The sequence below is a fragment of the Oncorhynchus tshawytscha genome, linkage group LG30, assembly GCF_018296145.1.
Source record: "Oncorhynchus tshawytscha isolate Ot180627B linkage group LG30, Otsh_v2.0, whole genome shotgun sequence".
Lineage (NCBI taxonomy): Eukaryota > Metazoa > Chordata > Actinopteri > Salmoniformes > Salmonidae > Oncorhynchus > Oncorhynchus tshawytscha.
This window is the reverse complement of record NC_056458.1, coordinates 52,351,451-52,374,515: the sequence shown is the minus strand read 5'-3', so window position 1 is coordinate 52,374,515 and position 23,065 is coordinate 52,351,451. Positions and strand designations below refer to the sequence as shown.

Here is a 23,065-nt window from a genome sequence, read left to right as displayed (position 1 = left end):
AACCATCTATTATTATAATGACACTACTGACTCAACCATCTATTATTATAATGACACTACTGACTCAACCATCTATTATTATAATGACACTACTGACTCAACCATCTATTATTATAGTGTAACTACTTACACCATAACAATAGATGGTTGAGTCAGTAGTTACACTATAATAATAGATAGTTGAGTAACTGCAGAGCATCTTTACCTGCCGATCTATAAATTACATATCAGTAATCTAGCATGGGTAGGATGGCTATCCGAATCAGGGTTAGTTTGGCAGCTGTAAGTAGGAAAACCTGCAAAATCAACACAACACATAAAATGGCAGTGTAGTATTAACCAACAGAGTTGTGATTTGATTTGATTACTGAAGTTGCCAGATAGATACACAAAACGTTTGTATTTCAATAACAAACTAAACACAGATACACACAATGTTTTAATAACACAATTAAAACAAACATCATGATGTTAGTGCAAATTAACCACACAACTACGAAGTCAACTGTACATCTAATGCTAATAGTGCTGCATGAGCTGACATGTCTGACCAATGATAATAACTACATGGTCTGTTTATGTTTGTGTGTGTGTGTGTGTGTGTGTCGGGGAGGTTGTGTGTGAGTGTAACTCAGTAATCTGTCCACCACTAAGCTGCTTTAGTCCCGTCTGCCTGGCCGCTTCGCTGCAGGGAGTTCATTTCACTACCGACTAACGCTACACAGCAAACTGAAACTATTGACTAACGCTACACAGCAAACTGAAACTATTGACTAACGCTACACAACAAGCTGCAACTATTATCCAACACTACACAACAAGCTGTAACTATTATCTAACGCTACACAGCAAGCTGAAACTATTATCCAATGCTACACAACAAGCTGCAACTATTATCCAACGCTACACAACAAGCTGTAACTATTATCTAACGCTACACAGCAAGCTGAAACTCTGAAGACAATTAGTGGCAACTACCAACTGACAACAAGCTACGACAGGAGTTCATTTCACTACCGACTACCAGCTAAGAACACAACAAGCAATCACTAGCTGAAACTACAGTGTGACAGCTGTTAGAACTATTCTGTTGGAACACTTCTGTTGGAACAATTCTGTTGGAACTATTCTGTTGGAACTATTCTGTTGGAACTATTCTATTGGAACTATTCTATCGGAACTATTCTATCGGAACTATTCTATTAGAACTATTCTATTAGAACTATTCTATTAGAACTATTCTGTTGGAACTATTCTATCGGAACTATTCTATCGGAACTATTCTATTAGAACTATTCTATTAGAACTATTCTGTTGGAACTATTCTGTTAGAATTATTCAGTTGGAACTATTCTGTTGGAATTATTCTATTAGAAATATTCTGTTGGAACTATTCTGTTGGACCTACAAGGAAGGTGGCGCCAGTGGAGTTGTCATGGAGAATTCTGTGTTGTGGATATTCCTGACAGCAACATGTGTTATTAAAGGTGAGATAACCTCTAGTCTACCCTCTAACCATAACCCTACCATCAGAGAGTTGGTTCATCCTACAGCATACATCTTCAATCTGTAAATTAAGATCACACCTTATCCTCTGGTGTTCCACCGGGTTTAACTCTGAGAACAGCTGCCACACCACATTAACACTTCTATACATAAACAATATATTACACACACACACAGACAGACAGACACATGCACACTAACACACACACACACACACACACACACACACACACACACACACACACACACACACACACACACACACACACACACACACACACACACACACACACACATAGGTCTGTATTCTATCTGTCTGTTTGCTTGCCTGCCTGTTGATATCGTTCTGGTTCCAGAACACAGATGAAACATGTAATCCCTGAGCTCCTCTTGAACGCTCTCCAACACACACTACTCATGCTGGCAGTGCCAGAGATCACACACACACTACATATCCAAATAGTCCAACAGATTACAATCAATTTGGCAGAGTAGAAGTGGAAGCAGACTGTATCTGGGCCAAACACACACACACACAAACATTACTTTGAAAAATCAACATTTCAGCCTAAAGTCATTTTTCTGCCTTTGTCAGAATTAATGGATATATGTTGCTACTCTGCTGTTGTGTTAGCAAGCTGGAAGCTATCTGTTGGTTAACTGTTAGAGAGCTTTTACTCAGCTGTTAACGAGATGGTAGTTAGCTGTTGGCTAGCTGTTAGTTAGCTGTTAGCTAGCTGGTAGCTAGCTGGTAGCTAGCTGGTAGCTAGGTGGTAGCTAGGTGGTAGCTGTTAGGTAGCTGTTACATAACTGTTTGTTAGCTGTTATTTAGCTGTTAGTTAGCTGTCTGTTAGCTGGTAACTAACTATTAGTTAGCGTTTAGTTAGGTGTTAGTTAGCATTTACTTAGCTGTTAGTTAGCTCTTATCTTGCTGTTGGTTAGCTGGTAGCTAACTGTTAACTATGTGTTAGCTCGCTGGAAGTTGGATCATAAAGGAACGTTTAGGCACAGAGAATATATTTTTTTACATTTTGAAGTAACAGCAGAGTTATCAATATCTAGTAGTTATTCATCAAAGTGCTACCGTTAGTACCTCTTAGTTCATTTCCAGTATATTTTTTAAAGTGTGTGTCTGCGTGCGTGTGTGTAGTAGGTCACATGGTCAGTAAGACAAACAGCCTCTCATTCCAGGTCAATCACAGACTAGAGATTAAACAGTTAATCCCTCTCTATCGCTCTCCCCTTCTATCTCTCTCTCCCCTTCTCTCTCTCTCTCTCTCTTTCTCTCTCCCCTTCTCTCTCTCTCTCTCTTTCTCTCTCCTCTCTCTCTGACTCTATCTTCTTTCTCTCTTTCCTTCCCTACATGCTATATTTTCCCAATGAGTGTGTGTACGTGTGTGTGTCAGACAGGTAGGCTGTGCTCCTCTCTGTTCCTCATCTAAAGCTTAGGTCTAACCCTAACCCTAATGAGCTCAGCTACAGAGCTGACCTGATCCCACTGGGTGACGGCGTATGTGTACGTGTGTGTGACCCTAACCGTAACCCCATTTAACTGAGCAGCAGTGTATCTAACTTCTGTGTGTATTGTGTGTCCTAGGTGTGTGTAGTCAGTCAGTCCAGATGGAAGCCGGACAGTCAGGCTTCGTGGGCTCTAAGGTGGATCTACCATGTCTTTTTATCAACAGCATCCCACCTGTCAAGATCTCACAGGTAACCATCACACACACACACATGCAATCAATACAACATCTGCAAGAACTTTGCCTTGAATTCTTCCCTCCCTCCAGGTGACATGGCAGAAGGTGATTAATGGAAAGAAACAGAACGTGGCGATAGCTAACCCGTCTCTAGGCGTGTCTGTGGCTCCGCCCTTCAAAGACAGAGTCAGCTTCAAAAACCCTGTGGTGAGGATGATGTGGAGTTGCAGTTGTGTTGTGGTTGTGGTTGTGTTGTGGTTGTGTTGTGGTTGTGTTCTAACCTTGCCATGCAGTCTTGTGGTTGTCATTATGGTTGTGTTGAGGTTGTTTTGTGGTTGTGTTGTGTTGTGGTTGTGTGGTGGTTGGGTTGTGGTTGTGATGGTTGTGGTTGTAGTTGGTCTCTAAATATATGGCTCTGATGTTAAGGTGCGGAGGAGAACTCCGTCCCTGGAGGACACCACTCTGACCTTCTCGTCTCTGCGACTGTCTGACGAGGCCACATACATCTGTGAATACACTACCTTCCCTGCTGGCAACCGCGAAAACACGGTCAACCTCACAGTCTACGGTAAGACCACAACACAGCCACTATGCGGATGTCGGCCAACACGGGTTAACTCTCAATCTGATTGAATATAGGCCAATGTTTCTGCGTTCACAGAGATTGCATTCATGGGTCACTGCTGCTTTCAGTATGTCGGCTCAATGGTGAATGTGCATAAAGAGGGCAGAATTCAGATATGACATCCTTGTTTTAGCACTATCCACTGAGTCTTGAAGATGAAATTGGGATCATATATACTGTGCTAATGAAAATACATTAAAAAAGAGTAATGGAGAGCAATGTACAATATGGTGAATTTACGAAAATGAGAAATTTGTGTTAAGTGCATGGGGATCATCATCTTTATGCACCTCCGCTATTAAAAATGTACTTTAAACGTCACATTGTCTACAACCAACGATGGGATTGAATCCTGGCCTGAGGATTGTATAATGATTGAATCCTGGCCTGAGGATTGTATAATGATTGAATCCTGGCCTGAGGATTGTATAATGATTGAATCCTGGCCTGAGGATTGTATAATGATTGAATCCTGGCCTGAGGATTGTATAATGATTGAATCCCGGCCTGAGGATTGTATAATGATTGAATCCCGGCCTGAGGATTGTATAATGATTGAATCCCGGCCTGAGGATTGTATAATGATTGAATCCTGGCCTGAGGATTGTATAATGATTGAATCCTGGCCTGAGGATTGTATAATGATTGAATCCCGGCCTGAGGATTGTATAATGATTGAATCCCGGCCTGAGGATTGTATAATGATTGAATCCTGGCCTGAGGATTGTATAATGATTGAATCCTGGCCTGAGGATTGTATAATGATTGAATCCTGGCCTGAGGATTGTATAATGATTGAATCCTGGCCTGAGGATTGTATAATGATTGAATCCTGGCCTGAGGATTGTATAATGATTGAATCCTGGCCTGAGGATTGTATAATGATTGAATCCTGGCCTGAGGATTGTATAATGATTGAATCCCGGCCTGAGGATTGTATAATGATTGAATCCCGGCCTGAGGATTGTATAATGATTGAATCCTGGCCTGAGGATTGTATAATGATTGAATCCTGGCCTGAGGATTGTATAATGATTGAATCCTGGCCTGAGGATTGTATAATGATTGAATCCCGGCCTGAGGATTGTATAATGATTGAATGATTGTATAATGATTGAATCCTGGCCTGAGGATTGTATAATGATTGAATCCTGGCCTGAGGATTGTATAATGATTGAATCCTGGCCTGAGGATTGTATAATGATTGAATCCTGGCCTGAGGATTGTATAATGATTGAATCCTGGCCTGAGGATTGTATAATGATTGAATCCTGGCCTGAGGATTGTATAATGATTGAATCCTGGCCTGAGGATTGTATAATGATTGAATCCTGGCCTGAGGATTGTATAATGATTGAATGCTGGCCTGTGTAATATGTCATATGATATCCTTGGGGCCTTGTACACCACATTTCCTGTAACTCAAATGATGTCTAGCAGCTATGTTGCTGTGCTGTGATTTGATCAACTGTTGCTGTGCTGTGTTTGGCCAAGTTGTGATTTTGTTGTTGGTCCAGCCCGACCTTTGACCCAGATGAGTTTGTCGACACCCACACTGGTAGCTCGGTCATCCAATCTGAAGACGCCGGTCGCCACCTGCCTCTCGGCCAATGGGAAGCCTCCAGGAACCATCAGGTGGGACGCCACCGTGTGTGTTTGTTTGTGTGTAAACAGCTCTCACAGAGTAATATTTCAAATAGATGGAAAAATCTGTGGAATAAGTAAGGATGGGTTAGGGTTAGCGATTGAATCACTCTAAGGTAGTGTCGCTAGGTGTACAACTTACACCGATACCCAGTACCCAGAGGTACTCCGATGTTATGATTGTAAAACCGTGTAGTGTTCAGGAGACCTAAGACAGGAGATGTGATTGACCTGCACACTTTGACACTAAAGCTTCATGAAACAGTTTGAAAATAAAGCGTTATGAAACAACTTGAAACTACAAATCGTTATGAAAAGTTAACACTACAAAGCTTTCTGAAACAGTTTGACTTTCCAAAGCTTTATTTGCATATTGATATTACAATGCTTTATGAAACAGTTTGACACTCAAGCCTCATCTGACATATGAAACAGTTTGACATTCCCACTGCACCAACTAGCCTAGTTTGACACTACTAATTATCCTCACACCTCTGGAAGATTAACCACTTCCATGCCAGGCAGAAGAATTTAAGGGCTCTATTAAAAACAGATTTGCTGAAGTGTTCTTCAGCTTACAAGCCTCCCCCTTTTCCCTCTAAACATAAGGATGGTGATTATGGCCAAAAAAGTTATATTTTTGTTTCATCAGACCAGAGGACATTTCTCCAAAAAGTATGATCTTTGTCCCCATGTGCAGTTGCAAACCGTAGTCTGGCTTTTTTATGGCGGTTTTGGAGTAGTGGCTTCTTCCTTGCTGAGCGGCCTTTCAGGTTATATCGATTTAGGACTCGTTTTACTGTGGATATAGATAATTTTGTACCTGTTTCCTTCAGCATTTGTTGCTGTTGTTACTGTTGTTCTGGGATTGATTCGCACTTTTCACACCAAAGTACATTCATCTCTAGGAGACAGAATGCGTCTCCTTCCTGAGCAGTATGATGGCTGCATGGTCCCATGGTGTTTATACTTACGTACTATTGTTTGTACAGATGAATGTGGTAACTTCAGGCATTTGGAAATTGCTCCCAAGGATGAACCAGACTTGTGTAGGTCCATCATTATTTTTCTGAGATCTTGGCTGATTTTGAGTTTGAAGTTAGGCCTTGAAATACATCCACAGGTACACCTCCAATTGACTCAAATGATGTCAATTAGCCTATCAGAAGCTTCCAAAGCCATGACAACATTTTCTGGAATTTTCCTAGATGTTTAAAGGCACAGTCAACTTAGTGTATGTAAACTTCTGACCCACTGGAATTGTGATGCAGTGAATTATAAGTGAAATAATCTGTATGTAAACAATTGTTTGAAAAATTGCTTGTGTCATGCACAAAGTAGATGTCCTATCCAATTGGCAAAACTATAGTTTGTTAACAAGAAATTTGTGGAGTGGTTGAAAACTGAGTTTTAGTGACTCCAACCTAAGTGTATGTAAACTTGGATACAACATCTGGATGCCAGGAAGCTTGGTCACAGTGATGTACTGGGCCCTACGAACTGCCCCCTGTAGCACCTTACGGTCAGATGCCGAGCAGTTGCCATATCAGGCGTTGAAGTAACCGGTCAGGATGCTTCGATGGTGCAGCTGTAGAACCTTTTGAGGATCTGAGGACCCATGCCAAATCTTCCTGAGTTTCCTGAGGGGGAATAGGCGTTGTCTTGCCCTCTTCACGACTGTCTTGGTGTGTTTAACACATGATAGTTTGTTGGTTATGTGGACACCAAGGAACTTGAAGCTCTCAACCTGCTCCACTACAGCCCCATTGATGAGAATGGGGGCGTGCTTGCACCACAATGCCAGGTCTCTGACCTCGTCCCTATAGGCTGTCTCATCATTGTCGGTGGTCAGGCCTACAACTGTTGTGTCGTCTGCAAATTTAATGATGGTGTTGGAGTTGTGCTTGGCCATGCAGTCATGGGTGAACAGGGAGTACAGTAGGGGACTGAGCACGCACCCCTGAGGTGCCCCTGTGTTGAGTATCAGCGGGGCAGATGTGTTGTTACCTACTCTTACCACCTGGGGGCGGCCCATCAGGAAGTCCATGATCGCAGTTTCAGAGGGAGGTTTTTCGTCCCAGGGTCCTTAGCTTAGTGATGAGCTTTGAGGGCACTATGGTTTTGGACGCTGAGCTGTAGTCAATGAACAGCATTCCCACATAGGTGTTCCTTTTGTCCAGGTGGGAAACGGTAGTGTGAAGTGCAATAGAGATTGCATCATCTGTGGATCTGTTGGGGCGGTATGCAAATTGGAGTGGGTCTAGTGTTTCTGGGATAATGGTTTTGATGTGAGCCATGAACAGCCTTTCAAAGCACTTCATGTCTACAGACTTGAGTGCCACTGGTCAGTAGTCATTTAGGCAGGTTACCTTGGTGTTCTTGGGCACAGGGACTATGGTGGTCTGATTGAAACATGTTGGTATTACAGACTCTGTCAGGGACAGATTGAAAATGTCACTTGCCAGTTGGTCAGCTTATGCTCGGAGTACACGTCCTGGTAATTCGTCTGACCACGCGGCCTTGTGCATGTTGACATGTATGATAGTTAGAGTCCTGCTCCTTGAAAGCGGCAGCTCTAACCTTTAGTTAGTGGGGTTTATACACACATCTAAAATAATGTGTCAGCCTACATAGAGGGGTTTATACACACATCTAAAATAATGTATCAGCCTACATAGAGGGGTTTATACACACATATAAAATAATGTATCAGCCTACATAGAGGGGTTTATACACACATCTAAAATAATGTATCAGCCTACATAGAGGGGTTTATACACACATCTAAAATAATGTGTCAGCCTACATAGAGGGGTTTATACACACATCTAAAATAATGTATCAGCCTACATAGAGGGGTTTATACACACATATAAAATAATGTATCAGCCTACATAGAGGGGTTTATACACACATCTAAAATAATATATCAGCCTACATAGAGGGGTTTATACACACATCTAAAATAATGTATCAGCCACATAGAGGGGTTTATACACACATCTAAAATAATGTATCAGCATACATAGAGGGATTTATACACACATCTAAAATAATGTGTCAGCCTACATAGAGGGGTTTATACACACATCTAAAATAATGTATCAGCCTACATAGAGGGGTTTATACACACATCTAAAATAATGTATCAGCCTACATAGAGGGGTTTATACACACATCTAAAATAATGTATCAGCCTACATAGAGGGGTTTATACACACATATAAAATAATGTGTAAAAAGACAGATAAGACAGATAAGACATCAATCCCGGCACTAGGGTTTGGAAATATAAGAGACCTGGTTTTGACAATGCCTTAGACCAGGGGTGTCAAACTCAAATACCCAGTGGGCCAAAATGTAAAACCTGAACAAAGTCACGGGCCAACATTGAACAAATTAACCTTTTAATATGGACCCAAACAAGTTTTGCTTTAACATTGAATATGGAACAAGCATCGCTTATTACCATACAATATATAATTTAATAGTGGAGACATGCAAAATCGAATTTCAAATGAAAAAACACATCAATGGCATTCATTTATTAAATAAATAAAATTTAAATAAAAATTGTATGCCTCTTTTCTATTTGCAGCCTTCTGATTTAAATACCAAAATAAACTTTTTCAACTGGCTAATAATTTTACAAATAAAATGATAATAAATCAATCAACCATTCAAGCCCATGCCTTGTAGCAAGAAAAAGTGCATAAAGAAAACGTTAATTATTGCACACTGGTCTAATCTGATGTGCCCAAGCCAGATACCTGGCATCTCTTCTTGGATTCTAGTTCATCAATGTCTGGGCTCAAGCTCTGAGCTGAAGAAATCCTCAGTATCGAGCGAAGATGTTCATCATTCAGACGTCTCCTGTGAGTTGTTTTGGTCATCTTCATCGAGGAGAAAAGTTGCTCGCATAGATAAGTGCTGCCGAACATGGAGAGCATCTGAGCAGCTTGGGTGCGGAGCTGAGGCATTGTGTCAGGGATGAACCGTGGAAACTGTGCGGCGCCCACAGCATCATACTTTGACTTCAGCGTGTCGTTGCACTGGAGTTCAATCAGCTCCATTTGGATGTTGGTTGGTGCATTTTCCACATCAACTGCGAAGGGATTACTAAGCAGTTCAAACTTGCATTTCTGGGCATCGAAGTCGGCAAATCGCCGGCTAAACTCAGCGGCGAGAACACTGAGTTTTTCAGCAAACTGTGCGCATGGGAACACGGCGGTAGAGATCTGCGCTTTTATGGATTGGCAGCAGGGAAAATGGCAAGGGTTTCCTTGCAGCATCTGATTCTCCCACAGGCACAGTTTAGTTTTGAAGGCCCTCACTGCAGCGTACATGTCTGTGATGATGCGCCCCCGCCCCTGAAGCTGCAGGTTCAGCGCATCGAGATGGCTCGAGATGTCACAGAGAAAGGCCAGCTCACACAGGAACTTTTGCTCCCGGAGCTCTGCTGTATCCTTCCCTTTGGTTTCCAGGAATTGACATATTTCCTCACGCAGCTCGAAACATCTGTTCAGTACTTTCCCTCTGCTTAGCCATCTCACCTCTGTGTGATACGGTACGTCTGCGTATTCCGAACCACACTCCTCCAGAAAAGATTTAAACTGGCGGTGATTTAGACCTTTGGCTCTTATAAAGTTAACTACCTGTGTTACTGTGGTCATAACATGTTCCATCTTTAGGGCTTTGGCACACAGTGCTTCCTGATGTATGATGCAGTGGTAAACAGTTAGCTCACCTGCACAGTTCTCTTCCCGCATCTTCTCCCGAACCATGCCCACCAGTCCACTCTTTTTACCGCACATCGCTGGCGCACCATCTGTCGTTAATCCAACGAGTTTATCCCACGGCAGCTTTATTTCAGTTACACATTTGGAAACCTCCTCAAAGATTTCCTTTCCTGTGGTTGTGCCATGCATTGATTTGAATCCTAATAGCTCTTCCGTAACACACAGATTTGAGTCCACTCCACGGATGAAGACTGACAGCTGAGCAGTATCAGATGCGTCGCAGCTCTCATCCACAGCGAGGGAGAACGCAACAAAATCTTTTCCCTTTTCCATCAGCTGGTCATACAGATTGGTGGCAAGATCACATGTGCGATCAGCTACTGTGTTCCTGCTCAGGCTCACGTTTGAAAATGCTTGTTTTTTCTCTGGGCATACGAGGTCACAAACCTTCATCATGCACTTTTTCATGAACTCTCCCTCATTAAAGGGCCGGGCTGATTTTGCGATCTCTGCTGCCACTATATAACTAGCCTTTACAGCAGCCTCGCTTTGTGATGTGGCTTTTTTAAACATATTCTGTTGTGAAACCAAACTTCTTTTCATCTCCTCTACTTTCTGGCTCCTTTGAGTCATGTCCAGGTCCTTGTATTTGTCATGGTGTTTCGTTTCATAGTGTCGTCTAATGTTGTACTCCTTACTTACAGCCACGTTGACTCCACAAACAAGACAAACAGGTTTGTCTTTTACATATGTAAACAGATATTCTGCCTCCCACTTGTCCAGAAAGCTCCTGTTTTCTGCCTTTCTTTTCGCCATTTTTGGGAAGGGTTAGCTCGCTGACAGTTGTAGCGTCTATGTTGCTATGACTACTGTCACAGAGGAGAGAGCGTTTCTGGGTCCTGTCCTGATTGGCGCGCGAAAACAGCAGAGCATTATGGGATTCGTAGTATTAGTGGTGAATGCGCTGTATAATACCGGCGGGCCAGCTCTAGTAGTAATTTGGTATTGTCTCGCGGGCCAAATATAATTACCCCGCAGGACAAATTTGGCCCACGGCCAGAGTTTGACACCCATGCCTTAGACAATTGCTCTGGCATAAGGCCAGCCAAAAATGGAGCTCTAAAGCTCTATGACACAGTTTGTAACTACAAGGCTTCATGAAACAGTTTGACACTCTAAAGCTCTATGACACAGTTTGACACTCTACAGCTCTATGACACAGTTTGACACTCTAAAGCTCTATGTCACAGTTTGACACTCTACAGCTCTATGACACAGTTTGACACTCTAAAGCTCTATGTCACAGTTTGACACTCTACAGCTCTATGACACAGTTTGACACTCTAAAGCTCTATGACACAGTTTGACACTCTAAAGCTCTATGACACAGTTTGACACTCTACAGCTCTATGACACAGTTTGACACTCTACAGCTCTATGACACAGTTTGACACTCTACAGCTCTATGACACAGTTTGACACTCTACAGCTCTATGACACAGTTTGTAACTACAAGGCTTCATGAAACAGTTTGACACTCTAAAGCTCTATGTCACAGTTTGACACTCTACAGCTCTATGACACAGTTTGACACTCTACAGCTCTATGACACAGTTTGACACTCTACAGCTCTATGTCACACACTCTACAGCTCTATGACACAGTTTGACACTCTACAGCTCTATGACACAGTTTGACACTCTACAGCTCTATGTCACAGTTTGACACTCTACAGCTCTATGACACAGTTTGACACTCTACAGCTCTATGACACAGTTTGACACTCTAAAGCTCTATGTCACAGTTTGTAACTACAAGGCTTCATGAAACAGTTTGACACTCTAAAGCTCTATGCAACATAATCTCTCCAAAGTAAGAATTCAGACATGAATGATTCTCGAAGGTTTGATCTCTAACAGTGAACATATCAGTAACTGTTGCTAGCTTCAAATGTTATATGGAAGTTTATTTCCTGACTGCTTTGTGTGTGTGTTTGTTTTTCTCTGTGTGTCTGTGTGTGTTTCTCTCTGTGTGTCTGTGTGTTCATGCATGTGTGTGTGCACACGTGTGCGTGTATTCATGCGTGTGTGTGAGCAGGTGGGACACGCGTGTGCGTGGTGAGGCGACCACCCAGGAGATCCGTAACTCTGATGGGACGATCACGGTACGAAGTGACTTCATCCTGGTACCCAGCAAGAATACACATCTGGAGAAACTCACCTGTATCACCTCCTATAACCAGGAGACATACACAGACTCTGTCACGCTGGACATACAGTGTAGGTCACACACACACGTACAACATACTCACACACACACACACACACACACACACACACACACACACACACACACACACACACACACACACACACACACACACACACACACACACACACACCAGGGTTGGGGTCAATTCCAATTGAATTTGAAATTCTAATTAAATTCTTGAATTCACTCATGAAATGGAGAATATATGTTGAATTCAGTTCGAATTCCAACAATAATTAAGTTAAGAAAAACATGTAATCTTTGAAAATTAATTGACTTGGAATTCAGTATTTTTACATTTCCCAGTTCATGGAGTTAATGCACACATAGTATCAAACATTGACTGCAGGATTTATTTGAAATAATTTAAACCTAATTTCAACTCTTTCTGTCCAGTATAGGCTTTCTGAACAGTGACATGATCGGCCTGAAAGGTCTGTGTACTTTTTAACATTTCCTATTAGATGACAAGATAAAAATGCGGAAAGGGTCGTTCTTCCTTTATTTGATTTGAATCTGAAATCAAACACATAAACGGTTTTGTTTTTTGTTTTTATTGTCTAAAGGAAATATGAAATGAAAAACTGAACAATGATTTGATTATTCAAATGTTGTGTTTTTAATTATCGGTTCTGGTTCGACCCGTGCACTGTACGTTTTTGCCAATGAATAGGAATGGCTTCTTGACAACACAGAAAATGATAAATGGGTCATTCTTCATGTTTTTGATCTGATATTATTATTTATTATAAAAAATGTTTCTCATTCCAATGATTTGATGATTGACAGTCACTGCAGTTGGTCATGTGACCAGTCCTGAGTCCAAATTGATCTAGGTCGGTGAGACAGTCACTTCCACAACATTTACAACCTTAATGCCTAACCTATAACCTACATAATTGTTGATAGGCTCTATAATATGCCACCAATCTCTTCAGTGCCAACAAGCTTAGACAACATGACAACATAGGCAAACAGCCACGGTCTGGTGAAATTCATGCGTCAGAACAGTTTTTAATTTAGCCTATGTCAGGATCTGTCCATTTGTGATGCGCCTATAAGCTACATCAATAATAAGGTATAATAAGGTATGATAGAATACCTCTGTCCATGGAACTATAGCATATGACCTGCCCTTTTAAACTCTGATGCACAACTGTGCGTTAAAGGGTCCTGGAGGGCAGGTAATTTGTACCAGGTGATGTGTTGGGCAGACCGCACCACTTTCTGGAGAGCCCTACGGTTGTGGGCGGTGCAGTTACCGTACCAAGCGGTGATACAGCCAGACAGAATGCTCTCAATTGTGCATCTGTAAATGTTTGTGAGGGTTTTAGGTGGCAAGCCAAATTTCTTCAGCCTCCTGAGGTTAAAGAGGCACTGTTGTGCCTTCTTCACCACACTGCCTGTGTGGGTGTACCATTTCAGTTTGTCAGTGATGTGTACGCCGAGAAACTTTAATCTTTCCACCTTCTCCACTCGGCCCCATCAATGTGGATAGGGGGGTGCTCCCTCTGCTGTTTCCTGAAGTCCACGATCATCTCCTTTGTTTTGTTGACGTTGAGTGAGAAGTTATTTTCCTGACACCACACTCCCAGAGCCCTCACCTCCTCCCTGTAAGCTGTCTCGTCATTGTTGGTAATCAAACCTACTACTGTCGTCTGCAAACTTGATGATTGAGTTGGAGGCATGCATGGACATGCAGTCATGGGTGAACAGGGAGTACAGGAAGGGGCAAAGAACGCAGCCTTGTAGGGCCCCAGTGTTGAGCATCAGCAAAGCGGAGGTGTTGTTTCCTACCTTCACCACCTGGGGGCGGCCCGTCTGGAAGTCCATGACCCAGGGCCTCGAGCTTAATGATGAGCTTGGAGGGTACTCTGGTGTTGAATGCTGAGCTATAGTCAATGAACAGCATTCTTACATTGGTCTACAACTGGTTCCATGACCATCCCAGGTTTACAATTTTCTTTCTCCCACCATATTCCCAATTTTTCAACCCAATTGAGGAATTTCAGCATGGTGGTGGAAGATGTATGATGTCAAACCCCATGAACGTATGGCCCTTCTCCTGGCAATGGAGGAGGTATGTGGTGACATTCCAGCAGAGTCCTGTCAGGGGTGGATGCATCATGCCAAGGAGAATATCGGCTGTGATGTTTATGAAAATCTGTGGCCGGACCAGAACAGCAGGCATGACTGATTTTGTTTTCACAGTGGATTATTTGTTTCTGATTTCATTGTATTTTCACAGTTTCTTTATATATTTAATGCAATTGATCTAACATACAGTACAGTAGTACCAATAGGCCTATTTGGCTTCCTTTCCATATACAAAATATATTTACTTTATGTTTGCATTTGTACTGTATGTGTGCTTACAGTATGCTGTTTGACATGCATTGAGTCATGTTGAAATATCAAACTTACATTTTTGCATTTGTTTTCCTTTCTTGTTTGAGTACACACAAACAATATGCAGTATAATAACACAATCTTAGTCTTTACACTGAAATAGGTTCTGATAGTAGTGTTTTGAATAGGTCACATTAGTGCGATCTCAGTTGTCACTAAGTTAGATTAATTTGATGTGTGTGTGTGTGTGTAATTTGTATACAGTTTCATTTTGTATACAGAGTTTCATTTTGATTGCTGTGTTTCATTTTGCAAGATGTCTGTGGGGTTTGGGGAAATTGGTTAACTGTTTTGTCTTTAGAGGTTTGAGTATCTGAGATTTCGTTTCAGCAAAGGTGTGCTAACAATTGGGAAAAACTGTAAGAAGTCATTGAAAATAAATGCCCTTTTTTCAATGATTGAATTGTAGTTGTAGTTTACTTCCTTCAATTAGAATTAAGCCCAACCCTGATACACACATTCACACACACTCCAGCGCACATACACACACGCCAGTGCACATGCACACACACTTTCACCGTCCCACTGACTTACTCACTTGTGCAAATTATTGTAAGTGACTCTGGATAAAAGTGTCTTCTAAATGGCATATATGAAAGTATTCTATATTATTATTTTACATCAGATGAACCAGAGGTGTCAGTGGAGGGGTTCGATGGGAACTGGTACCTGGACCGTCAGAACGTTGAGCTCACATGTCTGACCGATGCCAACCCACCTGTCTCTCTGTTCCAGTGGAGAATGTGAGTAACCGCTGACCTCTAACCCCTAACCTCTAACCCTATGCGTAATTGTGAGTATACCAGTGGCATAGCGATATAAAGAGGGCGCTAGATGGATGTAGCTTGTTTTAGCATGGACAGCACCATTGAGGAATGTTTTAACCTCTACTGACTCCCCATCCCGCATGCGGGAGCGTAATCATCGCCTGACACTAATTAGCATAACGCAACGGACATAAATATCCCTAGAAAATATTCCTATTCATGGAAATCACAAATTAAATATATTGAGACACAGCTTAGCCTTTTGTTGATCACCCTGTCATCTCAGATTTTCAAAATATGCTTTACAGCCAAAGCTACACAAGCATTTGTGTAAGTTTATCGATAGCCTAGCATAGCATAGCATTTTGTCCAGCTAGCAGCAGGTAACTTGATCACGGAAATCAGAAAAGCAATCAAATTAAATCGTTTACCTTTGATGAGCTTCGGATGTTTTCACTCACGAGACTCCCAGTTAGATAGCAAATGTTCCTTTTTTCCAAAAATATTATTTTGGTAGGCGAAATAGCTCCATTTGTTCTTCACGTTTGGCTGAGAAATCACCCGGAATTTGCAGTCACGAAAACTGCGAAAAATATTCAAAATTAGCTCCATAATATCGACAGAAACATGGCAAACGTGGTTTATAATCAATCCTCAAGGTGTTTTTCAAATATCTATTCGATAATATATCCATCGGGAAAATTTGTTTTTCAGTAGGACCGATTGGAGTAATGGCTACCTCTGTATTTTACGCGAGAATCTCTCTGGGGGCATCAGGTGACCACTTGCGCAATGTAGCCGCCTACGGCTATTCTTCAACATAAATGCTAAAACTACGTCACAATGCTGTAGACACCTTGGGGAATACGTAGAAAGCGTAATCTGGTTGATGGCACATTCACAGCTCAATAGGGACTCATTGGAACGCAGCGCTTTCAAAATATGGGGCACTTCCAGATTGGATTTTTCTCAGGCTTTCGCCTGCAACATCAGTTCTGTTATACTCACAGACAATATCTTTACAGTTTTGGAAACATTAGAGTGTTTTCTATCCTAAGCTGTCAAATATATGCATATTCTAGCATCTTGTCCTGACAAAATATCCTGTTTAAAACGGGAACGTTTTTTTCCCCAAAAGTGAAAATACTCCCCCTAGAGTCGCAACAGGTTTTAATAGTCAAAAGATGGGGCTTCCTATAGGTTAAGGAAGGATCACTTAATTCCATTCAGGTCATCAGGAGTGATCAGCCAATGAATTATAGTGCTGAGAAAACTTTCCATAACTGCAGGTGGAAGTAAATCACTAACCTTATCTTTATACCTGTTCAGACAAGATCCTCCAGGGGGCAGTAAATCACTAACCTTGGCTTCATACCTGTTCAGACAACACCCTCCAGGGTGCAGTAAATCACCAACCTTGTCTTTATACCTGTTCAAACAACACCCTCCAGGGGGCAGTAAAACACCAACCTTGTCTTTATACATGTTCAGACAACACCCTCCAGGGGGAAGTACATTTTATTTATTTAACCTTTATTTCACTAGGCAAGTCAGTTAAGAACAAATTATTATGTACAATGACGGCCTAGGAACAGTGGGTTAACTGATTTTTACCTTGTCAGCTCGGAGATTCGATCTAGCAACTTTTTGGTTACTGGCCCAAACCTTGTCGTTATACCTGTTCAGACATCACCCTCTAGTTGACAGTATGCACCTTTTCAGTTTGTTTACTCCTTTAAAATGGAGAACGCCCTCAATGGTGTCACAGAAGCCATTATGTGATTAAATAAAAAGATGAGTCCTGTTTATAATTCTATGGTCTGTTTGATGTTTATGAAGCTATTCATGTTATGTCATACTTGGAATAATGGCATTCATGTGTGTTTGTGTATGGGTGTGTGTGTGTGTACCTGCAGGTTGAATGGTTCCATACCGAACAGCGTAGAGATCCGTGACAATGTCCTGTTATTTAAAGGACCAATCAGATACGAGGTAGGAGGGATTTATGTCTGCGATGCAACCAATAGCATCGGGACAAGCTCCGCCTTCATGGAGATCAGCATCACAGGTAAGGTCATTTGGTTACAATGGTTACCTGGAGTGTGTGCGTGTGTGTGTGTGTGTGTGTAACTGTGTTTTTTCTCTCTGTGTAGAAGAGCCACTGCCCCAGGTGGGAACGGGTGATGTCTTCAGTGTTCTGGGCATGCTATTGGCTGTGGGGCTGATTCTGGGCGTGGCGATCACTGTGCTGCTTCTTAACAGGAGAAAACCGAGGGGAGAGATGGATGCTGACTCGTATGTATATCTTTAGTTATCAAACCTATTGTTATTTTCTGAATTCTTCTTGACATGGTCAGATAACTCAAGCTGAGAGAGGGTCACATTTTTTCTAATTTGACACACAGAAACTAGAAGCAATGAGTCATTTTGTCAAAAATAATGGCACCGATTGACCTATAGGTGGTACTGTTATAAGCAGTCTCACATAGACCGTCATATCCGCCACCCAGTTTGACTTAGAGACTTGAAACTCCTCATGCTGAACAAATTTGCCTCACTCACTAATAAGGTCCACTGAGATCGATTTTCCTCCATCTTGGAAATTTTGGAAAACATTTTAAAAAACTTCTTATGAACCATTGGTCAAAATTTGGCTGAGTTATTGAAACATCTCAGGGCTTCCCAAGTGGTGCAGTGGTCTAAGGCACTGCATCACAGTTGCTTGCTGTGCCACTAGAGATCCTGATCCGAGTCCAGGCTCTATCGCAGCTGGCTACGACCGAGACTTGGCCAGGTGTCATCCGGGTTAGGGGAGGGTTTGGCCGGCAGGGATGTCCTTGTCCCATTACGGTCTAATGACTCTTGCGGCGGGCCAGGTGCATGCATGCTGACACAGTCGCCAGGTGTACGGTGTTTCCTCCAACACATTGGTGCGGCTGGCTTCTGGGTTAAGCGGGCATTGTGTCAAGAAGCAGTGTGGCTTGGTTGGGTTGTGTTTCGGAGGATGCATGGCTCTCAACCTTTGCCTCTCCCGAGTCCATACGGGAGTTGCAGCAATGAGACAAGACTGTAACAACCAATTGGATACAATGAAAAAGGGTAAAAAGTAAACAAAAACTTTAAAAAAAAAATGTGTCCATTTAAACCACTGTATTTGTATTTATTAATTGCCAAGGAACCAGCTACTCTTGTTGAAGTGCAGCAAAAATATGACAGCTATACAATTGTTTTAGACATTACAACACATTCACAACCAATTTCACAATTGTGTACCCTCAGGCCCCCACTCTACTGCCACATATCTACAACACAAAATCCATGTGTACATGTGTTTATAGTCCAAGTATCTTGGGTTATGTCTCCATAAGCTTGGCACATCTAGCAACTGGGATTTTTGACAATTCTTCAAGGCGAAACTGCTCCAGCCATTTCAAGTAGATGGGTTCCGCTGGTGTACAGCAATCTTTAAGTCATACCACTGATTCTCAATTGGATTGAGGTCTGGGCTTTGACTAGGCCATTCCAAGACATTTAAATGTTTCCCCTTAAACCACTCGAGTGTTGCTTTAGCAGTACGCTTAGGGTCATTGTCCTGCTGGAAGGTGAACCTCCATCCCAGTCTCAAATCTCTGGAAGACTGAAACAGGTTTCCATCAAGAATTTCCCTGTATTTAGCCCCATCCATCATTCCTTCAATTCTGACCAGTTTCCCAGTCCCTGCAATGAAAAACATCCCCACAGCATGATGCTGCCACAACCATGCTTCACAGTGGGGTTGATGCTCTCGGGGTGATATGAGAGGTGTTTGGGTTTGAGATAGTGTTTTCCTTGATGGCCAAAAAAGCTCAATTTTAGTCTCATCTGACCAGAGTACCTTCTTCCATATGTTTGGGGAGTCTCCCACATGCCTTTTGGCGAACACCAAACATGTTCGCTTATTTTTTTTTTTAAGCAATGGCTTTTTTCCGGACACTCTTTCGTAAAGCCCAGCTCTGTGGAGTGTACGGCTTAACATGGTCCTATGGACATGTACTCCTATCTTTGTTGTGGAGCTTTGCATTTCCTTCAGGGTTATCTTTGGTCTCTTTGTTGCCTTTCTCTTTGTTGCCTCTCTGATTAATGCCCTCCTTGCCTCTCTCTCTCTCTTGGCAGGTTTGTTGTGGTGCCATATTCTTTACATTTTTTTGTAATGGATTTAATGGTGCTCTGTGGGATGTTCAAAGTTTCAGATATTTTTTTTATAACCTACCCCGATCTGTACTTCGCCACAACTTTGTCCCTGACCTGTTTGGAGAGCTCCTTGGTCTTCATGGTGTCGCTTGCTTGGTGGTGCCCCTTGCTTAGTGGTGTTGCAGACTCTGGGGCCTTTCAGAACAGGTGTATATATTCTGAGATCATGTGACACTTAGATTATACTCAAGTGTACTTTATTTAACTAATTATTTGACTTCTGAAGGTAATTGGTTGCACCAGATCTTATTTAGGGGCTTCATAGCAAAGGGGGTGAATACATATGCACGCACCACTTTTCCATTTGTTATTTTGGGGAATTTTTTTGTTATTTTTCAATTTCACTTCACCAATTTGGACTATTTTCTGCATGTCCATTACATGAAATCGAAATAAAAATCAATTTAAATTACATATTTTAATTAAACAAAATTGGAAAAATGCCAAGGGGGATGAATACTTTTGCAAGGTACTGTATGCGTATGCATTTGTCTGTATCAATGTCTGTGTTGCTTCACAGTCCCCGCTGTTCTATAAGGTATTTTTAATCTGTTTTTTAAATCTGATTGTACTGCTTGTATGAGTTACTAGATAGAGTAACCTGCATTATGCTCTGTTAGACAGTTAACTCTTCATCCACAATATAATAGGGGGTGTGATTTCACTCTGCAGAGGACTACCAACTTGAAACTCGTAATCGCTTTCATGGACATCCATAAAATGAACCTGAATTTGTGGTTGTACCTAAAATATAAATGCAACATGAAACAATTTCAAAGATTTGACTGAGTTACAGTTCATATAAGGAAATCAGTCTATTGAAATAAATTCATTAGGCCCTAATCAATTTCACATGATTGGGACAACAGATATGCATCTGTTGGTCTCAGATACCTTAAATAAAAAAAAGGGGCATGGATCAGAAAACCAGTTAGTGTCTGGTGTTCACACCATTTGTCCTTCGCATAGAGTTGATCCGGCTGTTGATTGTTGCTGGATATTGGCGGGAACTGGAACACGCTGTCAATCCAGAGCATCCCAAACATGATCAATGGGTAACATGTCTAGTGATTATGCAGGCCATGGAAGAACTGGGATATTTTCAGCTTTCTGGAATTGTTTACAGATTCTTGTGACATGGGGCCGTGCATCATCATGCTGAAACATGAGGTGATGGCGGTGGATGAATGGCATGACAATGGGCCTCAGGATCTCGTCACGGTATCCCCGTACATTCAAATTCTCAGTGATAAAATGCAAATGTGTTTGTTGTCAGTAGCTTATGCTTGCCCATATCATAACCACACCTCCTCCATGGGGCACTCTGTTCCCAATGTTGACATCTTTAAACGGCTTGCCCACATGACGCATGTTGTCTGCCATCTGTCCGGTACAGTTGAAACCGGGATTCATCCGGCAACTTACAGCACTAGACTAAACTTCACTTGCATACTCCTTGTGGTATTTAGAGATAAGTAATGCTTTCACTGACTGATTGTCAATTCCTTTCCCACCCCTTCCCTACTACCTTCTTGGGGTTCCCGAGTGGCGCGGTAGTCTAAGCCACTGGTTCAAAGCCAGGCTGTATCACAACCAGCTGTGATTGGGCATCCCGTAGGACGGCGCGCAATTGGCCCAGCGTCGTCTGGGTTTGGCCGGTGTAGGCCGTCATTGCAAATAAGAATTTGTTCTTAACTGACTTCGTTAAATAAAATGATCTGATGGTCTATGCATATTTATAGTTTAAATCATTTATTTTTATTTGACTGCTTTACTCTCTCTGTCTCTCTCTCCATTTCCCTCCCTCCCTCTCTCTCTCTTCCTCTCTCTCACTCTCGCTCTCTCTCTCCCCATCTCTCAGGACAGACTCTGCTCCTTCTCTTAAACTGGCTCCTCCTCCTGCCAGGAGAAAACCTGGTGATGAGTTCCAGGTAGAGGAGTGTGTGTATGTGTCTGTGTGTCTTTGTGCGTGTGTGTGTGTATGTGTGTGTGTTTATGTGTGTCTGTGTGTTTTTGTGTGTTATTGTGGTGTGTGTATTTGTGTGTGCTCCCCAACACAGCAGACTATCTACCTGTCTGTTTCTCTTCTCTTCACAGCAGACTAACTATCTACCTGTCTGTCTCTCTTCTCTTCACAGCTGACTAACTATCTACCTGTCTGTCTTTTCTTCACAGCGGTCAGGGAGGGTGTATGAGGACCTCCCCAACACAGCAGACTATGTCAGCTACCGACTGGCCTGCAACAAGGATGACTACCCAGAACCCTACTCTCCCCCCATCAACCCTCCCCTCTCCCTCCCCGACTCTCCACCTATCAACCCCCCTCTCCTTCCTCTCCCAGCACGCCTACACCCACTCCAACAATACCTTCTCCCCCGCCTCCCATCCCTCCTCTGTCTTCAGATATCCTTCCCTCCCCTCCCTATCCCCCCCTCCCGGCCTTGCACCCTACACCTTCCCTAAAGAACAGTATGTCTGACCTGTATCCACTGACCTGTAACACTTCTCTAGAGACCATGGACCAACAGCTTTTCTCTGTCTTCTGTTCCCCTCTCCTTCATCTTCTGTTCATCCACTGACCTCAGAATGTTTTCCAATCCTAGATATGAGTGTGTGTGTGTGTGTTTAAAGTGTGTTTTGTGCAAGTGGGCATTGTCATGCTGAAACAGGAAAGGGCCTTCCCCAAACTGTTACCACAAAGTTGGAAGCACAGAATTCAATGTTATTGAATTATTTCCCTTCACTGGAACTAAGATGCCTAGCCCGAACCATGAACAACTGCCCCAGACCATTATTCCTCCTTCGCCAAACTTTACAGTTGGCACTATGCATACAAGAAGGAAGCGTTCTCCTGGCATCCACTAAACCCAGATTCCTCGGACTGCCAGATAATGAAGAGTGATTCATAACTCCATAGAACGTGTTTCCACTGCTCCAAAGTCCAATGGCGGCAAGATTTACACCACTCCAACCGATGCTTGGCATTGCGCATGGTGATCTTAGGCTTGTGTGCGGCTGCTCGGCCATTTAATGAACCTCCCGACGAACAGTTCTTGTGCTGACGTTGCTTCCAGAAGCAGTTTGGAACTCAGTAGTGAGTGTTGCAACCGATGACAAACAATTTTTACGGTGATATGCTCTTCAGCACTACGCAGTCCCGTTTTGTGAGCTTATGTG

General features: G+C 42.4%; 1 protein-coding gene across 2 annotated transcripts; it reads left to right on the top strand.

Moving 5' to 3' along the window:
* Positions 1-632: 632 nt before the first annotated feature.
* LOC112247864 (nectin-1-like) lies at positions 633-22,583 on the top strand. 2 transcript variants are annotated; one of them, XM_042309337.1, is made up of 12 exons: positions 633-1,487; positions 3,104-3,216; positions 3,294-3,410; positions 3,630-3,771; positions 5,346-5,463; positions 12,309-12,490; positions 12,884-12,916; positions 15,517-15,634; positions 17,575-17,726; positions 17,812-17,953; positions 21,750-21,819; positions 22,064-22,583. In XM_042309337.1, exons 1-12 carry the CDS (start codon positions 1,436-1,438, stop codon positions 22,349-22,351), a joined length of 1,527 nt encoding a protein of 508 aa, XP_042165271.1. In that variant the 5' UTR covers positions 633-1,435; the 3' UTR covers positions 22,352-22,583. The 2 variants fall into 2 exon arrangements, with proteins under 2 accessions (XP_042165271.1, XP_042165272.1); XM_042309338.1 differs by lacking the exon at positions 12,884-12,916 and having other exon boundaries at positions 636-1,487.
* The last annotated feature ends 482 nt before the right edge of the window (positions 22,584-23,065 follow it).